The 20,336-nt window shown below is 63.8% G+C and overlaps 1 protein-coding gene across 1 annotated transcript in view; it reads right to left on the reverse strand.

The window, feature by feature from the left end:
- Positions 1-1,515: 1,515 nt before the first annotated feature.
- Positions 1,516-20,336, reverse strand: part of ADAM8 (ADAM metallopeptidase domain 8) — a 28,426-nt gene continuing 9,605 nt past the window's right edge. Inside the window, exons 4-22 of the mRNA XM_068168450.1 lie at positions 20,041-20,119; positions 19,849-19,925; positions 16,088-16,274; positions 14,866-14,931; positions 14,694-14,762; positions 12,855-13,024; positions 12,681-12,762; positions 11,391-11,539; positions 10,313-10,490; positions 8,336-8,425; positions 6,413-6,608; positions 5,386-5,485; positions 5,110-5,293; positions 4,932-5,009; positions 4,750-4,834; positions 4,496-4,610; positions 4,167-4,392; positions 3,229-3,285; positions 1,516-2,435 (exon numbers count right to left, since the gene is read on the reverse strand). Coding sequence (XP_068024551.1) covers positions 2,271-2,435; positions 3,229-3,285; positions 4,167-4,392; positions 4,496-4,610; positions 4,750-4,834; positions 4,932-5,009; positions 5,110-5,293; positions 5,386-5,485; positions 6,413-6,608; positions 8,336-8,425; positions 10,313-10,490; positions 11,391-11,539; positions 12,681-12,762; positions 12,855-13,024; positions 14,694-14,762; positions 14,866-14,931; positions 16,088-16,274; positions 19,849-19,925; positions 20,041-20,119 — 2,353 coding nt within the window. The 3' untranslated portion in view covers positions 1,516-2,270. The remainder of the gene's footprint in view (positions 2,436-3,228; positions 3,286-4,166; positions 4,393-4,495; positions 4,611-4,749; positions 4,835-4,931; positions 5,010-5,109; positions 5,294-5,385; positions 5,486-6,412; positions 6,609-8,335; positions 8,426-10,312; positions 10,491-11,390; positions 11,540-12,680; positions 12,763-12,854; positions 13,025-14,693; positions 14,763-14,865; positions 14,932-16,087; positions 16,275-19,848; positions 19,926-20,040; positions 20,120-20,336) is intronic.

Below are 20,336 nucleotides of genomic sequence, written 5' to 3' on the forward strand. Positions count from 1 at the left end.
TGCAGGGCTTGTGCCGCCCTGGGCACAGCCTGGGCTCAAAGCCAGCCACGATGGAGTGGAGCTGAGATGCCAGGGCAACAACTGCATGCCTGGTCTGCTCCAAAGCTCAGGCTGGGAGCTGAGCCCAGCTGCCCCACCCCGAGCTGAGCTGCTGTGTTGCTTGCATGCAGCCAGTGCAGGCATGGCCAGTGTGTGAGAGCTGTGTCCTGGGGGGCAGCAGGCTGCTCCCCAAGCACCAATGCTGCCTGCAAGCAGGAGTGCATGGCTTGGGCCAGGGTGCTGGCAGCTGACCTCTTTGTCACAGGGCCAATCTGTGGCAAGGAGCCAGCAGTGCTGTGTCCTGGGGGTCACAGGGGCTGGCTGCAGCATCCTGCAAGCCTCTGTGACAGCTTCTTTTCAGGCAGCAGGCAGGAAGTGCTGCCCTGGGGTCACACAGCTCAGGCACAGGACTTGGGAGCTTAGCTCAAGCCTTCTTCCACCGGGTTCCACCCATGCCAGGGCCAGCACCCTGAGTGAGCCTCCAGCAGCTCCCTGCCCTCTGACAAGTGGAGTCCCTCAGGGCTCAGCACTGGCACCAGTGCTGCTTAACATCTCTGTTGGTGCCAGGGACAGTGGCACTGAGGCTCCCTCAGCACCAAGCTGTGTGGTGCTGCTGACAGCTGGAGGGAAGGATCCATCCAGAGGCACCTGGGCAGGCTGCAGAGCTGGGCCCAAGCCAACCTCAGGAGGCTCAACAAGGCCAAGGGCAAGGTCCTGCAGCTGGCTCAGGGCAACCCCAGGCACCAACACAGGCTGGGCAGGGACTGGCTGGAGAGCAGCCCTGCAGGAAAGGCCTTGGGGGTGCTGGGGGAGGAGAAGCTCAGCAGGAGCCAGCAGGGAGCACTTGCAGCCCAGAGAGCCAAGCAGAGCCTGGGCTGCAGCAAGAGAAGTGTGGCCAGCAGGGCAGGGAGGGGATTCTGCCCCTCTGCTCCACTCTGCTGAGCCCACAGCTGCAGCTCTGGGGCCAGTGCTGGAGCCCCCAGCACAGGAAGGCTCTGGAGGGGCTGGAAGGTGTCCAGAGCAGGGCCAGGAGGAGGAGCAGAGGGCTGGAGCTGCTCTGCTCTGCAGACAGCCTGAGAGAGTTGGGCTTGTGCAGGCTGGAGAGGAGAAGGCTCCCAGGAGACCTTCTGGTGGCCTTCCAGGATCTGCAGGGGGCTGCAAGCAAGCTGGGGAGGGACTTTGGAGGGGGTGAGGGAGGGATAGGAGTGGGGGGGATGGAGCAAAAGGAGAAGTGGGGAGCTGGAGCTTGGCTGTGAGGAAGAAGTTGTTGGTCAGGAGGGTGGTGAGAGCCTGGCCCAGGCTGCCCAGGGAGGTGGTGGAAGCCTCCTGGCTGGAGGTGTTTGCAGCCAGGCTGGAGGTGGCTGTGAGCAACCTGCTGTGGTGTGAGGTGTCCCTGCCCATGGCAGGGGGTTGGCACTGGCTGAGCCTTGGGGTCCCTGCCATCCCTGCCAGCTCTGGGAGGCTGTGATTCTGCCAAGAGACAGCCAGCAACACCACTGCCTTCAGTCTTTATTGGTACAAAACCCTTCAACCCAAACCATATGAAAAAAAAAGGGAGGGGGGAGGGAGGAGCTGGTTTCACACCAGGTGGCTCAAAGGGTCACCTAAGGGTCACCTAAGGTCATAAGTTAATTGCTGCTGTAGAAAAGGAAATTGCTTTTCCGGAGACCCCTAATGGAAGTGGTAAGCTCAGAGCTGAAAGCCCTGTGGGGAAGCCAAGCCTGGCTTGGACCTGCCAAAGCCCCTGGCAAGAACTCCTCTGTGATTGTCCCCAGTCCAGGTGGTGGCCTCGGGGCACTGCCCCCTGGTGCAGCGCTCCTCCTGCCCCTGCCAGCCTGGTGAGGGATGCCAGGAGCTACTCACTGTGGCCCCAGCAGGGAAGGAGCGGGGGGAGCAGGGCACATTCACGTGGTCAGGGGAGAAGGCTTCAGCTCGTAGGGCGAAGGAGAGCTTGGAGCACCTCGGGGCTGGCCTCCAAACCGGAGCTGGCAGCATGCCTGCTCCTGGCCTCCCCTGCAAGCCCCAGCTGCTGGCTCTCCCTGGGCCAGCCGTGGGGCTGGGGAGTCTGTTAAGGCACACATCAAGTATCTGTAAACACTGCTGCCCTGCCAGGGGAGGCTCTGCTGAGCACTTCAAGTCACGGTGGAAGCAGGACGGCAGCTCCCCGGCTGTGCCAGCCAGGCCCCAGAGCCGGCAGCACCTCAGCCGTGGGGGGGATGGAGCAGCCTCGGTCACCTCCTGCCTGGGCTGGGTGGTTTCAGGGCCACCTTCGGGGGGAGGCCCAGGAGGGGTTTCTGTGGGGAGCGAGGGAGGGCTGCTCCTGTTGGCCCCTCCCTGCAGCAGGGCACTTTGCTCTTCAGGGCTGGCAGAGGCTTGCTGGGAGGCTTCGTTTTCACCTAGGAGGAGAGGAGACTGCAGCACAGGAGGCTCCACCTCACCATGAGGAGCAACTGCTTCACTCTGTCCCAGAGGCCTGGAGCAGGCTGCCCAGAGAGGCTGTGGAGTCTCCTGCTCTGCAGCCTTTGCAGCCCTGCCTGGATGTGTTCCTGTGGGACCTGTGCTGGATTCTCTGCTCCTGCTCTGGCAGGGCTTGGGCTGGAAGCTCTCCACAGGTCCCTTCCAACCTCTCACATCCTGTACCTGAAGGGGGCTACAGAAAAGCTTGGCAGGGACTTTGGAGGGGGTGAGGGAGGGAGAGGAGTGGGGGGGATGGAGCAAAAGGAGAAGTGGGGAGCTGGAGCTTGGCTGTGAGGAAGAAGTTGTTGGCCAGGAGGGTGGTGAGAGCCTGGCCCAGGCTGCCCAGGGAGGTGGTGGAAGCCTCCTGCCTGGAGGTGTTTGCAGCCAGGCTGGAGGTGGCTGTGAGCAACCTGCTGTGGTGTGAGGTGTCCCTGCCCATGGCAGGGGATTGGGGCTGGCTGAGCCTTGGGGTCCCTCCCAGCCCTGCCAGCTCTGTGATTCTATCCTGTGAGACCTGAGTCCCTTGCCTGGGCACCAAGGAGGGACCCAGCTGGGGACCGGCGGCAGAGGAAGCATCCTGCATCCCCAGGGTCAGCAGTTGCCTGGGCTGCCCCCTGCCTGTGCCACACACAGCTGTGGCTGCTCCAGCAGAGGGAGGCTGGGGGAGGTGTGAGAGCAGCCCCCACCTGCGGGCAGGCCATCAGGCAGTGGGGGGGTTCGAGGGGGGCTTACCTGCAGGGGCTGTGCTGGAGAGGCTGGAGATGTCCCCTGAGGAGCCGGTGCCGGCTGCTGCAAGGCCAGCAGAGAGCAGGGTGAGAGCCTGGCCTGCCCCTGCCCGTGAAGGCTGCCCCGAGGCAGGTCCCTCCTCACTCCCAAAGGCTGCCCCGAGGCAGGTCCCTCCTCACTCCCAAAGGCTGCCCCGAGGCAGGTCCCTCCTCACTCCCAAAGGCTGCCCTGAGGCAGATCCCTCCTCACCCCAAAGGCTGCCCCGAGGCAGGTCCCTCCTCACTCCCAAAGGCTGCCCCGAGGCAGGTCCCTCCTCACCCCCAGAGGCTGCCCCGAGGCAGATCCCTCCTCACTCCCAAAGGCTGCCCTGAGGCAGATCCCTCCTCACCCCAAAGGCTGCCCTGAGGCAGATCCCTCCTCACCCCAAAGGCTGCCCCGAGGCAGATCCCTCCTCACCCCAAAGGCTGCCCCGAGGCAGGTCCCTCCTCGCCCCCAAGGCTGCCCCGAGGCAGGTCCCTCCTCACCCCCAGAGGCTGCCCCGAGGCAGGTCCCTCCTTGCCCCCAAGGCTGCCCCGAGGCAGGTCCCTCCTCACCCCCAGAGGCTGCCCCGAGGCAGGTCCCTCCTCACTCCCAAAGGCTGCCCCGAGGCAGATCCCTCCTCACCCCAAAGGCTGCCCCGAGGCAGGTCCCTCCTCGCCCCCAAGGCTGCCCCGAGGCAGGTCCCTCCTCACCCCCAGAGGCTGCCCCGAGGCAGGTCCCTCCTTGCCCCAGAGGCTGCCCCGAGGCAGGTCCCTCCTTGCCCCAGAGGCTGCCCCGAGGCAGGTCCCTCCTCGCCCCCAAGGCTGCCCCGAGGCAGGTCCCTCCTCGCCCCCAAGGCTGCCCCGAGGCAGGTCCCCCCTTCCCCCAAGGCTGCCCCACGGCAGGCGTCTCCTCGGCCTCCTTACCTCCGGGTGCGGGCGGCAGTGCCCGAGGGGGCGGGCGGCCGGCAGGGCTGCAGTGCTGCTCAGCAGGCTGGGCTGCCCGATGTCACCGCACGACAGCTGCCGCGGCTGGGCTCGGCTCTGGGCTCGGCTCTGGGCTCGGCTGTGGGCACGGCTGTGGGCACGGCTCTGGCTGCCCTCCTGGAAGAGTGGGTTGGCAAGGCCGGCGGCCGGCCTGCCGGAGCTCCTCCTGCGGAGCACAGGGGCAGTGTGGGGCTGCTTTGGGCACCCCTCAGCGGCTCAGCCGCCGTGGCTGCGGGGCAGAGGAGCTTGGGGCGCGGGGAGGGAATTACCCTTTCTGGAAGTGCCTCATCCCCCGGCCTCTGAGGAGCACAACGGCACTGCCAAGCAGGATGCCAGAGAGTGCCAGCACCGCCAGCACGGCCGCCACCACCACACTGCTGCTCCCTGCGGAGAGCCGGGTGGCGTCGGGACCAGCGACCCCAGGCGGGGGACAGCCCCACTGCAGGGTGGCGCTGAGCTCCCTCCCCAGCACAGGCACCAAGCCGAGGGAGCCAGCGCCGGCCACGGGCGGGCAGTGCCCTACCTGCCACCACCTCTGAAATCTTCTGCTGGCAGTAGGGCGCTGCCCAGCCTGGCTCGCAGTGGCACTCCCGCTTGTGGTTGCACACCTGAGAGGAGGGAGCCAAGTGTCAGGGTGGTGGGCACGCCCTGGGAGCCAGCACTGCCCCCCAGGCCCGGTGGCAGCGCCAGGGTCTCACAGCCTACCCCGTGGTTGTTGCACTTGGCCGAGCAGTTCTTGTTGCCATAGACCAGGAGGTTCTGGCAGCGCCCGGCGTAGCAGACCTAGGGGTGGGCAAGGGAGGCTTTGAGGTCCCTGCAGCTGGTGGTCACCCCCCGACCCCCCTACTCCCCCCATTTCTGCTCCCCAGCACAGCAGGCTCACCATCTCTTCTCCACATTTGGCACCAGTGGGAACCAGTCTGAGCTTGGCCACCACCTCGTTGGCATCGTGGCCGGCGATGACCGCCTTGCACTTGAAGCGGCCAAAGAAGAGGGAGTAGGAGCCACTGCCAAGGATGGGGCTGGCCTTGTCGCTCAGGCACAGCAGCGTGCCACACTTCACGTCCCTGCAGGGGAAACAGGGGTGGCATGGGGCTGGGGAGCTGCCCTCAGCCCCCCCGGGTCTCTCCTCAGACATGGATGGACACCAGCTGCTTACTTGGGGCTGCAGGGTTGCTTCCCATACTCGGTGAGGCAGTGGAGGTGGAGGTGCTGCTCGCTGTTGTGCTTAAAGCAGACATCAGGAGCCACCTGCGCCTCTGCAGAACACAGGGAGAAGGGCACACAGAGCTAGCAGCAGCCAGCTGGCAGCACTGGTGGCCACACTTAAGGGCTGGCAGCCATAGAGCCCAGTGAGGGATCACAAAGTCACAGAATGTGAGGGGCTGGAAGGGAGCTCCAGAGCTCCCCCAGTCCAAGCCCTGCCAGAGCAGGGGCACCCAGGGCAGGGCACACAGCAACACAGCCAGGGGGGGTTGGAATCTCTCCACAGAGGGAGACTCCCCAACCCCCCTGGGCAGCCTGCTCCAGGCCTCTGGCACCCTCCCAGGGAAAAACTTCTCCCTCCTCTTCCCATGCAACTTCCTCTGCCTCAGCTTCCACCACTGCCCCTTGTGCTGGCACTGGGCAGCCCCCAGCAGAGCCTGGCTCCAGCCTCTGGGCACTGCCCCTGCACAGCTTTAGCCCCAGCAAGGAGCTCCCCTCTCAGGCTCTTCCTCTCCAAGCTCCAGAGCCCTCAGCTCCCTCAGGCTCTGCTCCTGAGGAAGATCTTCCCCTGCCTGCAGCAGCTCTGTGCCTCTGCCATGGACTCTCTCCAGCACTTCCCTCAGGCCCTTCCTGACCTGAGGGGCCCAGACCTGGACACCAGATTCCAGCTGTGGCCTCAGCAGGGCAGAGCAGAGGGGCAGGAGAACCTCTCTGACCTGCTGCCCACAGCCCTTCTCATGCAGCCCAGGCTGCCCTTGGCCTTCTTGGCCACCAGAGCTCCTTGCTGGCTCCTGCTCAGCCTCCCACCCCCCAGCACCCCCAGCTCCTTGTCCCCTTCACTGCTCTCCAGCAGCTCAGTGCCCAACCTCTCCTGCTGCCTGGGCTTGTTCTTGCCCAGCTGCCAGGCTCTGCCCTTGCCCTGGTTGGCTTTCATTCCCTTGCTCCCTGCCCAGCAGGAGGGGCCCGGGGGGGGGCGCTACCTGCTCCCCAGAGGGCGCGGCACTGCTGGCCGTGGGAGGGGCAGGCGCCGTTGTAGCAGTAGCCGGAGCCGCCCTGGCAGGGGAGTCCGTTCTCCCGGAACACGTCCTCGGGGCACTCGGCGCTGCGGCCGCTGCAGTGCTCGGGCAGGTCGCAGTCGTTCTTGCTGGGCCGGCAGAGCGCCCCTGCAGCCTTCACCTGCATGGGAAAGGCGATGTGGCAGCACCGCAGCCACGCAGGCAGCCTTGGGCCTTTGGAACGTCTGGCAGCACCCCACAGGCACAGGATCACAGGGCTGGCAGGGCTGGCAGGGACCCCAAGGCTCAGCCAGCCCCAGCCCCCTGCCATGGGCAGGGACACCTCACACCACAGCAGCTTGCTCACAGCCACCTCCAGCCTGGCTGCAAACACCTCCAGGCAGGAGGCTTCCACCACCTCCCTGGGCAGCCTGGGCCAGGCTCTCACCACCCTCCTGGCCAACAACTTCTTCCTCACAGCCAAGCTCCAGCTCCCCACTTCTTTTGCTCCATCCCCCCCACTCCTCTCCCTCCCTCACCCCCTCCAAAGTCCCTCCCCAGCTTGCTTGCAGCCCCCTGCAGATCCTGGAAGGCCACCAGAAGGGCTCCTGGGAGCCTTCTCCTCTCCAGCCTGCTCAACCCACAATCCAGCTCCCAGGCTGTTCTCATAGGACAGGAGCTCCAGCAGCTTGTGCCACTCTGCTACTGACTGAGCTGTTGCACCAGCCACACACATCATCAGGCCTCAGGCTGGAGCTTCCCATAGTTAAGTCTCTCCCTGTGTGGAGCACATTGAGCTTGGCTGTTAGTCTGGACTTGCCCTGGGGTCTGCTTCTTCACACCAAGGCATTTCTTAGGTCCATGAGCTGGAAGCAACATATATACCAATTTCAGTACAGGAAGGACCTGGAGCTGATGGAGAGGCTCCAGAGGAGGCCATGGAAATGCTCAGGGGTTGGAGCAGCTCTGCTGTGGGCACAGGCTGAGGGAGCTGGGGGTGTTCAGCCTGCAGAAGAGAAGGCTCCAGGCAGACCTCAGAGCAGCCTGCCAGGACCCACAGGGGCTACAAGAAGGCTGCAGAGAGACTGCTCCCAAAGGCCTGCAGGGACAGGAGCAGGGGCAAGGGCTGCAAAGCAGAGCAGAGCAGATTGAGATTGGATGTGAGGAACAAGTTCTGCCCCAGGAGGCTGCTGGAACACTGCAGCAGGCTGCCCAGGGAGGTGGTTGAGGCTCCATGCCTGGAGCTATTGCAGGGGAGGCTGGAGAGGGCTCTGGGCAGCCTGCTCCAGTGGAGGATGTCCCTGCTTTGGATGAGCTTTGGAGATCCCTTCTGGCCTGGACTGTTCTACAGTTCCTCTTGGATAATAGGAGCAGCAAACCCAGCTGTGTTTCCCAACTCAGGAGTGGGCCACTCATCTCTTCTAAACCTTGCCCAGTCCTTCCACACCTTTCATCCTGCACTTAACAGAGCCAGGGGACCTGGACTGCAGGGTGCCAGAAGCAGAGGCTGCCTCACCCTCCCCACTGCCTCCCACCTGCCCATGTAGTGAGAGCATGGAATGGAAAGCATGGATCCCACCCAAACCCTTGGCTACATCTGGGGCTGGGCAGGCTGCTACACAGGTCCCTGTTGGTCTCCAGCAGGCTCTGGACATACCTTGCCCCTACTGAGAACCCCCCTGCCACAGGCAGGGACACTTCCCACCAGCCCAGGTTGCTCAGGGTCTCATCCAGCCTGATTCTGAACAGCTCCAGGGAGGGGGCATCCACAGCCTCCCTGGGCAACCTGTGCCAGAGTCTCCTCACTCTCACTTTAAAGAATTGCTTCCTGTTCTGCAGGCCCTGCCCTGCCCTGCCCTGCCCTGCCCTGCCCTGCCCTGCTGGTGTCCCCAGCAGCAGCAGCAGTACCTTGCAGTCCTGGCAGCAGTCACCTCGGGCACACTCGGCTCCCTCTCTCAGCTGGCAAGTGGTGGCATTGCAGCAGGGGTCAGAGCACACCTGCAAGAGAGGGAGGGATGAAGCCCCCCTGAAAGACCCTTTTCCTTCTCTTCTTGGGGGGGGAAGGGGATCCAGTTGCCACCTCAGCAGGTGCCAACAGCACCACAGGCAGCACAGGCTGACCCCTGGGGAAAAGCCCATGGCATCAAGGCAGGTGTGAACCATTCCTGCTGCCTCCTCACCCCCATCACCCACACCAAACCAAATGATCTGAAGAGGCTTTTCAGAAGGTGGGGCCTGGGCCCCTGCTGTCTGGTAGCAGCATCTCCAGGAAGGAGAGACCAGGAGGATCTCTGTGCTCACTGCACCAGGGCACCAGGACCCCTTCATGCCCCAGAGCAAGGCTGTGAGCCAGGCCTTGACCCCAGAGGTATCACCTGCCTGTTTGTCTCTGATCTCCCCTCTGTGCCACACTGATGGGCTGCTACAGACAGGGAGAGGCTTGAGAGGACAACACACCATGGCAGCACTCTCCCAGAATCATCTCTTTGGAGGATGTGCTCTGGGGATGTCCATCTTTCAGAGTGGCCTCCTGCTAGGGTCACAGCCAGCTGGAGGAGGCTGGTGGGGGGCACACCTCCAAACCATGTCCTCTGCCAATTGTTTTGTGGCAGAAGGGTCAGGAAGGTGAGGAAGAGGAGTGCTGCAAAGCAGGCTGTCCAGGCTGTCCAATCCTTGTCTGGGTCTGAGGGAGGGCTTTCAGGTGACTCCACCACCCCCTGGACCACCTTGTAGTTTGCAGTGTTGAAGTAAATGTCCAATCCTTTCCTTTAAGGCTAAGCCTCCAAGTCTTCATTGGGAGTGCAGGCTGCCCCTGCAGTTTGTGGCCTTTCAGCACTTGGAGGGTTATCCCTTTTTAATGTCTCTGCTTTCTCCTCTGGGTATTGACTTCTGAGAACAGGGGCTTCTGATCTGCTTCCCTGCTGCTCATAGTGGCCATGGGCACAGGGGGCAGAGCTTGCCACCAGGCCCCATCCCTGGAGAGAGTCAAGGTGATGCTCCACAGGGCTCTGGGCAACCTGATCTAGTGGAAGATGTCCCTGCTGAGTGCAGAGGGGGTTAGACAGGATGAGATTTGGAGAGCCCTTCCAACCCAGACCCTTCTATGGTCCTGTGATTGCATGGTGAAGATCAGGTTCAGCTCTGCAGTTAACCTCTCCCAGCAAGGAGCCTCAAGCTGTGCTGTATGAGAGCCTCTCACACCCCGAGGTCAGAAAGAGCCTTTACATCCTGAAGATAATTCTGCTTGATGATGAACCTCTGCAGACATCATCTGTGATGCACAGTGCAAGCTGACCTGGGCCTTTGGCAGATCCAGGGGAGGATGTCCCCACTGCTCACTCTGTGATCATGAGCAGAGATGGCAGAGCTGCCACCAGGACCCATGCCTGGAGCTATTGCAGGGGAGGCTGGAGAGGGCTCTGGGCAGCCTGCTCCAGTGCAGGATGTCCCTGCTGGGTGCAGGGGGCTGGGCTGGCTGAGCTCTGGGGGTCCCCTCCAACCCTGTGTGATTCCACAATTCTCTGTGTATTGGATCCTGGGGCATCTCCCCCTCTGCTCCACTCTGCTGAGCCCACAGCTGCAGCTCTGGGGCCAGTGCTGGAGCCCCCAGCACAGGAAGGCTGTGGAGGGGCTGGAAGGTGTCCAGAGCAGGGCCAGGAGGAGGAGCAGAGGGCTGGAGCTGCTCTGCTCTGCAGACAGCCTGAGAGAGTTGGGCTTGTGCAGGCTGGAGAGGAGAAGGCTCCCAGGAGACCTTCTGGTGGCCTTCCAGGATCTGCAGGGGGCTGCAAGCAAGCTGGGGAGGGACTTTGGAGGGGGTGAGGGAGGGAGAGGACTGGGGGGGATGGTCTCTGCTGCCCCCCTCCTCCGTGCTGTGCTCCCTGGTACCTCTGGGGCGCCGCAGTCGCACTGCTCTCCCCGCTCCACGAAGCGGTTGCCGCACACCGGGCCCCCGTAGAGCTCCTCTGCCCTGGGGGCGTTCAGCAGGCAGCTGGTCCTGGGGTCCCCGAGGAACTGCCACATGTCCTGCTCGCTGCAGCGGCTGAAGAGCTTGGGGTAAACCAAGCTGGGGGGGCACAAGAAGAGGCAGCGGTGAACGCGGAGCCTGAGGGCCCTCAACGCCCCCCAGCCCCACACACCGGCTCAAAGACCTCAACCCAGCCCTCAGCATCTCATGGGCTGCCACCCATCAGGATGGGGCTGGAGGTCACCTTAAAACAACCTGGGAGTGCTGGGGGGCAGCAAGGTCTGCAGGGCACAGCAGTGTGCCCTGGGGGCCAAGAAGGCCAAGGGGCTCCTGGGCTGCACTCAGCAGAGTGTGGCCAGCAGAGCCAGGGAGCTTCTCCTCCCCCTCTGCTCTGCCCTGCTGAGGCCCCAGCTGCAAGATTGCAGCCAGCTCTGGGCTCCCCAGCTCAACAGGGACAGGGATCTGCTGGGGAGAGGCCAAGGGAGGGCTGCAAGGCTGCTGAAGGGCCTGGAGCACTGCTGCTGAGGAGAGGCTGAGAGCCCTGGGGCTGCTGAGGCTGGAGAGGAGAAGGCTGAGAGGGATCTGCTCAATGTCTGTCAAGAGCTGAGGGCTGGGGGGCAGGAAGGAAGGGCCAGGGCCAGGCTCTGCTCACTGTGCCCTGGCATAGGCCAAGGGGCAAGGGATGGAAAGTGCAGGCCAGGAGGTTGCAGCTCAGCAGGAGGAGGAACTTCTTGCCTGGGAGGCTCCCAGAGGCCTGGAGCAGTCTGCCCAGAGAGGTTGTGGAGTCTCCTGCTCTGGAGCCTTTGCAGCCCTGTCTGGATGTGTTCCTGTGGGACCTGTGCTGGATTCTGTGGTGCTGCTCTGGCAGGGGCTTGGGCTGGCAGCTCTCCAGAGCTCCCTCCCAGCCCCTAGCACCCTGTGAGGCTGTGGTCTGCAGAGGTCCCTCCCAGCCCATCCCGCTGTGAGCCTGGGCTGCGCTGCCCCTGCTCCCTCGCTCACCCCACGCTGGCCGCCATGACGCAGCCTCCGTCGGCCTTGGGCACGGGGCAGCGGCAGCCAGCCACGTCCTCATCGTGAGACATCCCCAGGTTGTGCCCCAGCTCGTGGGCCAGGGTAGAGGCAGCGCCCATGGGGTTCGTGCTGTGGTCCTGTGGGACGAGAGGGTGCAGCCACCTGCCTCCAGTGCTTTCCCACAGCATCCCCCTAGGGCCCACTGCGGATTTCAGCTGCCCAGGTCTGCCTCTCACTGCTGCCTGTAGTGTGCCCCCTGCTGCTGCCTCGCTGGGTTAAAGGAAGACAAAAGATGGAGCCACGGTCCCAGGGCTCCTGAAGACCTCCAGAGTGGGCTCGAGGGGGGTAAGTGAGCTTAGGTAGGTGGCTACCAGAAGCAATACTTTGGGCGGCCACAGGTCCCATTGCTGACTGCTCCTGCTCTAGCACAGGGGGGATGGGAGGCACAGCCAGGATGGCAAAGGAGCAGCTGCAAACCAAGCCCCAGCCACCTGAAGGGTGGTGGGAAAAGCCCTGTGTCCCGTGTGCCCTGTGCCCTTGAGCTTCTTCAAAGCTCAAATCCCATCCCTGGAGGTTTTAGCCCCATCCCTGGAGGTTTCTAAGGCCAGGCTGGAGGTGGCTGTGAGCAACCTGCTGTAGTGTGAGATGTCCCTGCCCATGGCAGGGGGTTGGCACTGGCTGAGCCTTGAAGTGCCTTCCAACCCTAATGGTTCTAAAAAGGTTCTAAAACCTAGGGGAGTTTCAGGCTGGGTGTCAGGAAGAAGTTCTTCCCAGCCAGAGAGATTGGCCCTTGGGATGTGCTGCCCAGGGAGGTGGTGGAGTCCTCATGCCTGGAGGTGTTTAGGAAGAGCCCGGCTGAGGCGCTGGGTGCCATGGTTCAGCTGCTCAGATGGTGCTGGGGGTAGGTTGGGCTGGATGAGCGCTGAGGTCTTTTCCAACCTGCTTCGTTCTGTACTCTCTCAGCGCGCCTAACAGTCTCCCCCTAGTGGCCAGGCGTCGCATTGCGCCGGAGCGTCCCCAGGTTATCCTTCCCCTTTCCTCAGTGCCGTTTAAATCCTTAACCTTTTCCCCTTGCCTTGATGCCTGTTTTACTCGTTCACGCTGCCCAAGCACTGTGCCTGCCCATCGCAAATATTATACATTACAGCCTGATACGCCCCGATGAGTCTCTCTTTGGGGGTGGGGTGGAGCTTCCTGCCTTAACAGATAACCATTCCTCGTTCTTTCCACATTCCTGTCCTGTTCGCCTGCGTTAACGTACATCACCACGGCACCCACCTGGCTGACGCCCCCCGAGTCCCTGGTGCACATCACGAGCTTCTTGGCCAGCCCCACGGTGGTGCCGTGGAAGTCGATGCCCCTGGAGGAGGGAGGCGGCGCCGTGGCGGTGCGGGCTGGAGGGGGCAGCCGGGCTGCGACCGCCGGCGCCCCCGGCCCCACCGGCTGCCTTACGTGATCAGCTGGGCGTTGTCGTGGGGCTTCCTCCGCAGCAGCTCTGCCTCCCGCCAGCGCAGGAAGTTGTCCAGGGTCACCTCCGAGTTGGGGCTCACTGCGATTTTGTCCTTGTGGCTCCACACCTCCAGGCCGATCAGGGCCACCCGCAGGGCCAGGGGCTGATACAGCTGGGGAGGGAGGCGAGGCAGGCAGGAGCGTTGGGGGTGGAGCTGTGCCAGCAGAGGGAAGGTGCCAGCCAACCCCCCCAACCCCCCAGGCAGGAGAGCCCAGGGCCACAGCTCATGGGGCAGGGTCAGAGAGTTGTGGAATCACAGAGATTCAAAGAATCAGAATCAAAGAACCACTGCTGCCACCACTGCTCCCAGCTGGGTGCCAGCAGCAAACCTGCTGCCAGTGCCCTCTGTGCCCTCAGCCAGGTCACTGAGGAAGAGATTGAAGAGCTCTGCTCCCAGGGCTGAGGCCTGAGGGACTCCACTGGACACAGGCCTCCAACCAGACTCTGTCCCACTGACCACAGCTCTCTGACTTCTGTCCTTCAGGCAGCTCCCATCCCCCTCCCTGCCCAGCCCCCAGAGCACACTGCCTCACTGCAGCTGGGAGGATGCTGTGGGAGACTGAGCCAAAGGCTTCACTGAAATCAAGATCACAGAATCAAGCAGGCTGGAAAAGACCTCAGAGCTCATCAGCTCCAACTATTACCTAACACCCAGCACCTCCTGACAGCTAACCCATGGCTCCAAGTGCCACATCCAATCCCCTCCTGAACGCCTCCAGGGATGGGGACTCCACCACCTCCCTGGGCAGCACATCCCAAGGGCCAATCTCTCTGGCTGGGAAGAATTTTCTCCTCACCTCCAGCCTGAACCTCCCCTGGCACAGCTTGAGACTGTGTCCTCTTGTTTGGCCAGTAAAGAACCCAAGCTGGGCTGACCCTGGAGGCAGGGCCTGCCCCAGAGCTCTGGGATGCTGCTCCCACACTGCTGACCACAGAGCAAGGCACAAACCCCACCGTGGTGCACCACATCCCTCACCCTCCCCTCACTGGAACCTGCTCCAGCGGGAGAGAGGCTGTGGGATGAGCTCCCAGGGCTTAGGAGATGAACTTTCTGTCCCCTTCCCTTAGGAGAGAACTGTGCCCCTGAGCACACCTACGGCTGAGCTGCTTCCCATGCCCGCTTTGCACCAGCCCCTTGGCCATCCTGCGGGCCTGAGCTCAGCTCCACCACCCTGACCACACCAACCTCTCCTCTGCTGGCACTGGGGGGCACTGGGGGGAGCTGGGGAGGCAGACCCTGGCCCCTGGGCTCCCTGGGGAGGCAGATCCTGGCCCCTGGGCTGCCTGGGGGGGCAGATCCTGGCCCCTGGGCTCCCTGGGGGGGCAGATCCTGGTGCCTGGGCTGCCTGGGGGTCCAGACCCTGGTCCCTGGGCTCCCTGGGGAGGCAGATCCTGGCCCCTGGGCTGCCTGGGGAGGCAGATCCTGGTCCCTGGGCTCCCTGGGGAGGCAGATCCTGGCCCCTGGGCTGCCTGGGGGGGCAGATCCTGGCCCCTGGGCTGCCTGGGGAGGCAGATCCTGGCCCCTGGGCTGCCTGGGGAGGCAGACCCTGGCCCCTGGGCTGCCTGGGGGGCCAGACCCTGGTCCCTGGGCTCCCTGGGGAGGCAGATCCTGGCCCCTGGGCTGCCTGGGGAGGCAGACCCTGGCCCCTGGGCTCCCTGGGGAGGCAGATCCTGGCCCCTGGGCTGCCTGGGGAGGCAGACCCTGGCCCCTGGGCTCCCTGGGGAGGCAGATCCTGGCCCCCGGGCTGCCTGGGGAGGCAGACCCTGGCCCCTGGGCTCACCTTGTCGACGTGGTTCACGATTTCCTTCATGCGGGTCTGCACGGTGCGCAGGTCCCTGTGCTTCCTGAACTGTGGGAAGGGCACAGAGTGATTTGCAGGCTGGCTTCCACCCTCCTTGCTGCAGAGACTGACAGCAAAAGCACAGCCAAGAGCTCCCCCACAGCCCTCTTACCTCCTCGTTGTCCACCACCAGGACCAGCTCCACGTACCTGGGACCCTTGCGGAGCGGAGCTGATTTCTGGAAGGGAGGTGGGAAGTGAGCACAGGGCAGGGCTCAGCTCTGCAGCCCTGCAGGGCACTGCCTCATGGCAGCAACGGGTTGCCCAGGGAAGTGGTTGAGGCCCCATCTCTGGGGGTATTCCAGGGGAGGCTGGAGAGGGCTCTGGGCAGCCTGCTCCAGTGGAGGATGTCCCTGCTGGGTGCAGGGGGCTGGGCTGGCTGAGCTCTGGAGCTCCCTTCCACCTCCAGGTGATTCCAAGATTCTCTGATCCTATGTCTTGGATCCTGGGGCATCTCCCCCTCTAACTCCACTCTGCTGAGCCCACAGCTGCAGCTCTGGGGCCAGTGCTGGAGCCCCCAGCACAGGAAGGCTCTGGAGGGGCTGGAAGGTGTCCAGAGCAGGGCCAGGAGGAGGAGCAGAGGGCTGGAGCTGCTCTGCTCTGCAGACAGCCTGAGAGAGTTGGGCTTGTGCAGGCTGGAGAGGAGAAGGCTCCCAGGAGACCTTCTGGTGGCCTTCCAGGCTCTGCAGGGGGCTGCAAGCAAGCTGGGGAGGGACTTTGGAGGGGGTGAGGGAGAGATAGGACTTGGGGGGGATGGAGCAAAAGGAGAAGTGGGGAGCTGGAGATTGGCTGTGAGGAAGAAGTTGTTGGGCAGGAGGGTGGTGAGAGCCTGGCCCAGGCTGCCCAGGGAGGTGGTGGAAGCCTCCTGCCTGGAGGTGTTTGCAGCCAGGCTGGAGGTGGCTGTGAGCAACCTGCTGTGGTGTGAGGTGTCCCTGCCCATGGCAGGGGGTTGGGGCTGGCTGAGCCTTGGGGTCCCTGCCAGCCCTGCCAGCTCTGTGGGTCTGTGATTCCAGTGCTATCCAGGACCTGCAGGTCTCCTGGCTCTGCTTTCTGCTGGGACTCTGCTGGGTGTTTCAGGCAGCTTCCAACACACCAGGGAAAACCCAAGCCTGCCCCAAGCAGGGTAAGGGATGGGAGGCTCTGCAGGCACCACAGAGCTCTCGTGGGGGGTAAGGATGCTGCCGCAGACAGCACAGGATCTGAGCCAGGCCACCGGGCTGGGTACCCAACCAGCCCCAGGAGGGAGGAGGAACACCTCCCAGAGCTGCAGGCCTGGCCCCTGCTGTGCTGGGCTTTGCTGCCGCTCAGCTCGGGGGGGAGCAGGCAGAGCTGTACCCAGCGGTAGAGCTTCCTGGCGGCGGGGGCCGGGGGCTCGCGGTCGTACTGCCAGCGGGGGGCAGGCTGCGGGCAGGTCCCACGCTTGGCCCGCAGCTCAGCCGCTCGGAACACCATGTGCCGGCCCTCTGCCCGCGGCTCCAGCGGCTCCAGCAGGAAGGTCGTGCCGTTCACCTGGAAAAACCCACTGCCAACAGGCAGGGAGGGCATCAGGCTGGGGGCAGAGCCGGCAGAGCGCAGCCAGACCCCTGCCTGCACACACACACACACACACACACACACACCCCGCCAAATCCCGGCTGGAAAGCCATCCCGTGTTTCCACGGCTCCCACGGGCAGGGATGAGCTCTCTGCCACCAGCCAGGCCCTGCTGGCCGTGAAGTGCAAAGGCCTGAGCAGCCCCCGGGTGCTGCATGGAAGTGCAGAGGGGTGGGATGAAGGAGCTCGCTGCAGCACAGGGACTGAGAGCCTCTTCCCTGGCCAGGGAGGTGCTGCAGGATGGAGCTGACCCTGGGGCAGGGCAGGAGCCGGGGAGCAGCAGCAAACATGGCCAGAGCAGCACAGGGACTGAGAGCCTCTTCCCTGGCCAGGGAGGTGCTGCAGGATGGAGCTGACCCTGGGGCAGGGCAGGAGCTGGGGAGCAGCAGCAAACATGGCCAGAGCAGCACAGGGACTGAGAGCCTCTTCCCTGGCCAAGGAGGTGCTGCAGGATGGAGCTGACCCTGGGGCAGGGCAGGAGCTGGGGAGCAGCAGCAAACATGGCCAGAGCAGCACAGGGACTGAGAGCCTCTTCCCTGGCCAAGGAGGTGCTGCAGGAGGGAGCTGACCCTGGGGCAGGGCAGGAGCTGGGGAGCAGCAGCAAACATGGCCAGAGCAGCACAGGGACTGAGAGCCTCTTCCCTGGCCAAGGAGGTGCTGCAGGATGGAGCTGACCCTGGGGCAGGGCAGGAGCTGGGGAGCAGCAGCAAACATGGCCAGAGCAGCACAGGGACTGAGAGCCTCTTCCCTGGCCAAAGAGGTGCTGCAGGATGGAGCTGACCCTGGGGCAGGGCAGAAGATGGGGAGCAGCAGCAAACATGGCCAGAGCAGCACAGGGACTGAGAGCCTCTTCCCTGGCCAAGGAGGTGCTGCAGGAGGGAGCTGACCCTGGGGCAGGGCAGGAGCTGGGGAGCAGCAGCAAACATGGCCAGAGCAGCATTGGGCTTTAGAGCCACCCATTGACCAAAAGGAAGGTGAAAGGAGGCTGGAAAGCAGCTGCTGGGCTGGGAGGGAGCTGCCCAGGTCATGGCCCCCGTGGCTGGCAGCAAGGGGACATGCCTGCACTTCAGGCAGCAGAAGGAGCTCCAGGTTCAAGTGAGAAGAGCAGCACAGGGCTGCCAAGCTAGGTTTACCACAGCACCTCTGGCCCTCCTGGTGCTCTCTGCAGGGTTTCCCATGCAAGGTGTAGGGTAGGCCCTTTTCTCCTGTCCTGCCCTGGGACATCTGCACAAGGATCTTGTGTCCCAGGTATGCACCAGCTGGGTCAGCTGAAGTCTGCTCCTGCCCTCCCAGTGAGGAGATGGCTCCCTGCAGCTCCACAGGTGCTTCTCCTGCACCTCTCTGCCAATCCCTGGGTGCTCCAAGGACCACCCATCACAGGCTCACAGGGTGCTAGGGGCTGGGAGGGAGCTCTGGAGAGCTTCCAGCCCAAGCCCCTGCCAGAGCAGCACCACAGAATCCAGCACAGGTCCCACAGGAACACATCCAGACAGGGCTGCAAAGGCTCCAGAGTAGGAGACTCCACAACCTCTCTGGGCAGCCTGCTCCAGGCCTCTGGGAGCCTCCCAGGCAAGAAGTTCCTCCTTCTGCTGAGCTGCAACCTCCTGGGCTGCAGTTCATATCCTCTTCATGCACCTCCCTGCAAGGGATGCCTTCTGCTCTGCTTTACTGCCTTGCAATGTCTCTGGCTGCCAGCTGATCTCAAAAGAAAGAGATGAGCCAGCAGGGATCTTCCATGGCACCCTGAGCAACCTTGCATGGACCAGGCAGTGTGCTCTGGGGGCTGGGCAGGGAGGGGGATGGGAGCTGCCTGAAGGACAGAAGTCAGAGAGCTGTGGTCAGTGGGACAGAGTCTGGTTGGAGGCCTGTGTCCAGTGGGGTCCCTCAGGCCTCAGCCCTGGGAGCAGAGCTCTGCAATCTCTTCCTCAGTGACCTGGCTGAGGGCACAGAGGGCACTGGCAGCAGGTTTGCTGCTGGCACCCAGCTGGGAGCAGTGGTGAGAGCCCTCAGGCTGTGCTGCCAGCCAGCCAGAGCTGGGCAGGCTGAGAGCTGGGCAGGGAGCAAGGGAATGAAAGCCAACAAGGGCAAGGGCAGAGCCTGGCAGCTGGGCAAGAACAAGCCCAGGCAGCAGGAGAGGTTGGGCACTGAGCTGCTGGAGAGCAGTGAAGGGGACAAGGAGCTGGGGGTGCTGGGGGGTGGGAGGCTGAGCAGGAGCCAGCAAGGAGCTCTGGTGGCCAAGAAGGCCAAGGGCAGCCTGGGCTGCATGAGAAGGGCTGTGGGCAGCAGGTCAGAGAGGTTCTCCTGCCCCTCTGCTCTGCCCTGCTGAGGCCACAGCTGGAATCTGGTGTCCAGGTCTGGGCCCCTCAGGTCAGGAAGGGCCTGAGGGAAGTGCTGGAGAGAGTCCATGGCAGAGGCACAGAGCTGCTGCAGGCAGGGGAAGATCTTCCTCAGGAGCAGAGCCTGAGGGAGCTGAGGGCTCTGGAGCTTGGAGAGGAGGAGCCTGAGAGGGGAGCTCCTTGCTGCGGCTAAAGCTGTGCAGGGGCAGTGCCCAGAGGCTGGAGCCAGGCTCTGCTGGGGGCTGCCCAGTGCCAGCACAAGGGGCAGTGGTGGAAGCTGAGGCAGAGGAAGTTGCATGGGAAGAGGAGGGAGAAGTTTTTCCCTGGGAGGGTGCCAGAGGCCTGGAGCAGGCTGCCCAGGGGGGCTGTGGAGTCTCCCTCTGTGGAGAGATTCCAACCCCCCCTGGCTGTGTTGCTGTGTGCCCTGCCCTGGGTGCCCCTGCTCTGGCAGGGCTTGGACTGGAGGAGCTCTGGAGCTCCCTTCCAGCCCCTCACATTCTGTGATCCCTCTCTGGGCTCTATGGCTGCCAGCCCTGAAGTGTGGCCACCAGTGCTGCCAGCTGGCTGCTGCTAGCTCTGTGTGCCCTTCTCCCTGTGTTCTGCAGAGGCCCAGGTGGCTCCTGATGTCTGCTTTAAGCACAGCATGGCCAGCAGCTGGTGGCTAGAGGAAGACACAGCTGGCCTGGTGCACCACCCCTCTGTTTGCAAAGCCACTTGGCCAGCAGCTCTAGGAGCCCACGGGAGGTGCCAGCTGCCGGCCAGGGGTGGCATCAGCACGGGCACAGCTCTGTGCAGGCAGGGTGAGTCAGGTCCAGTCTGCCTTGGGGAAACAGGACAGAGCCAGGCCCAGCTGTGCTGTGCTGTCAGGGAGGGCACTCCTGCCCAGGCCTCCTGTCCCACTCATGTCTCCAGTCTCACCCCACGTCACGACTGAACCCCCCCAGCCCCAGCAGGCTCCGCTGCAGCTCGCTGTGCAGCCTTCCTGCTGGGCACCAGGCCAGGCTGCCAGCACTCCCACCCCCACCAGCAACAGCAATGCCCTCCTCTCATCCATGGGGAAAGCTGAGCTCCCTCCCCTCCATCAGCACAGCCTCACAGGCCCCAAATGCCAGGCTGAGAGCCGTCCTCAGGCCAGCCCCAGTGCCCCAGGGCAGCCCCAGCTCCTACCTGAGCCCGCTGCAGCTGCTGAGGCTGGCTGCCGACTCAGGGTGCCCTTGCACGTGGCCCTGATAAAAGCAGTGATCCTGCCAGAGGGAGAGAGCAGAGGTGTGCAGGGGGCCTGCAGCTGCTGCCAGCAGCCTGGCAGCCCACCAGAGGGGAAGGCTGCCGCTCCTGGAGCTGCTGCAGCCGGCCCCATACCTGGACATCTGGCCGCTGGGTGACCTCCGTGCCGTCAGCCAGGTAGTGCAGCTCGGTGTAGTTCTGCCCCAGCAGCTCCCTGCAGGGTGGGGAAGGGGTGTTCAGCAGTGCCCCCCGTGCTGGGGCAAGGATGGGCAGCTGTGAGGGTGAGGTGGGTCCTGCTGGGTCTGGGGGGCCTTGGATGGGGGGGGATGGTCGGCATGGAGTGCTCTTTCGCTAGGGAGCTGCTGTCGAGCTGGGGGCTGGGGTCACCAGTGCAGCAACACCAGGCCTTGGAGAAGTGATGGTGATGGCAG

This window comes from Melanerpes formicivorus, unplaced genomic scaffold (assembly GCF_026170545.1).
Source record: "Melanerpes formicivorus ecotype bairdi unplaced genomic scaffold, bMelFor1.0.p_v2 SCAF_139, whole genome shotgun sequence".
Classification (NCBI taxonomy): Eukaryota; Metazoa; Chordata; class Aves; order Piciformes; family Picidae; genus Melanerpes; species Melanerpes formicivorus.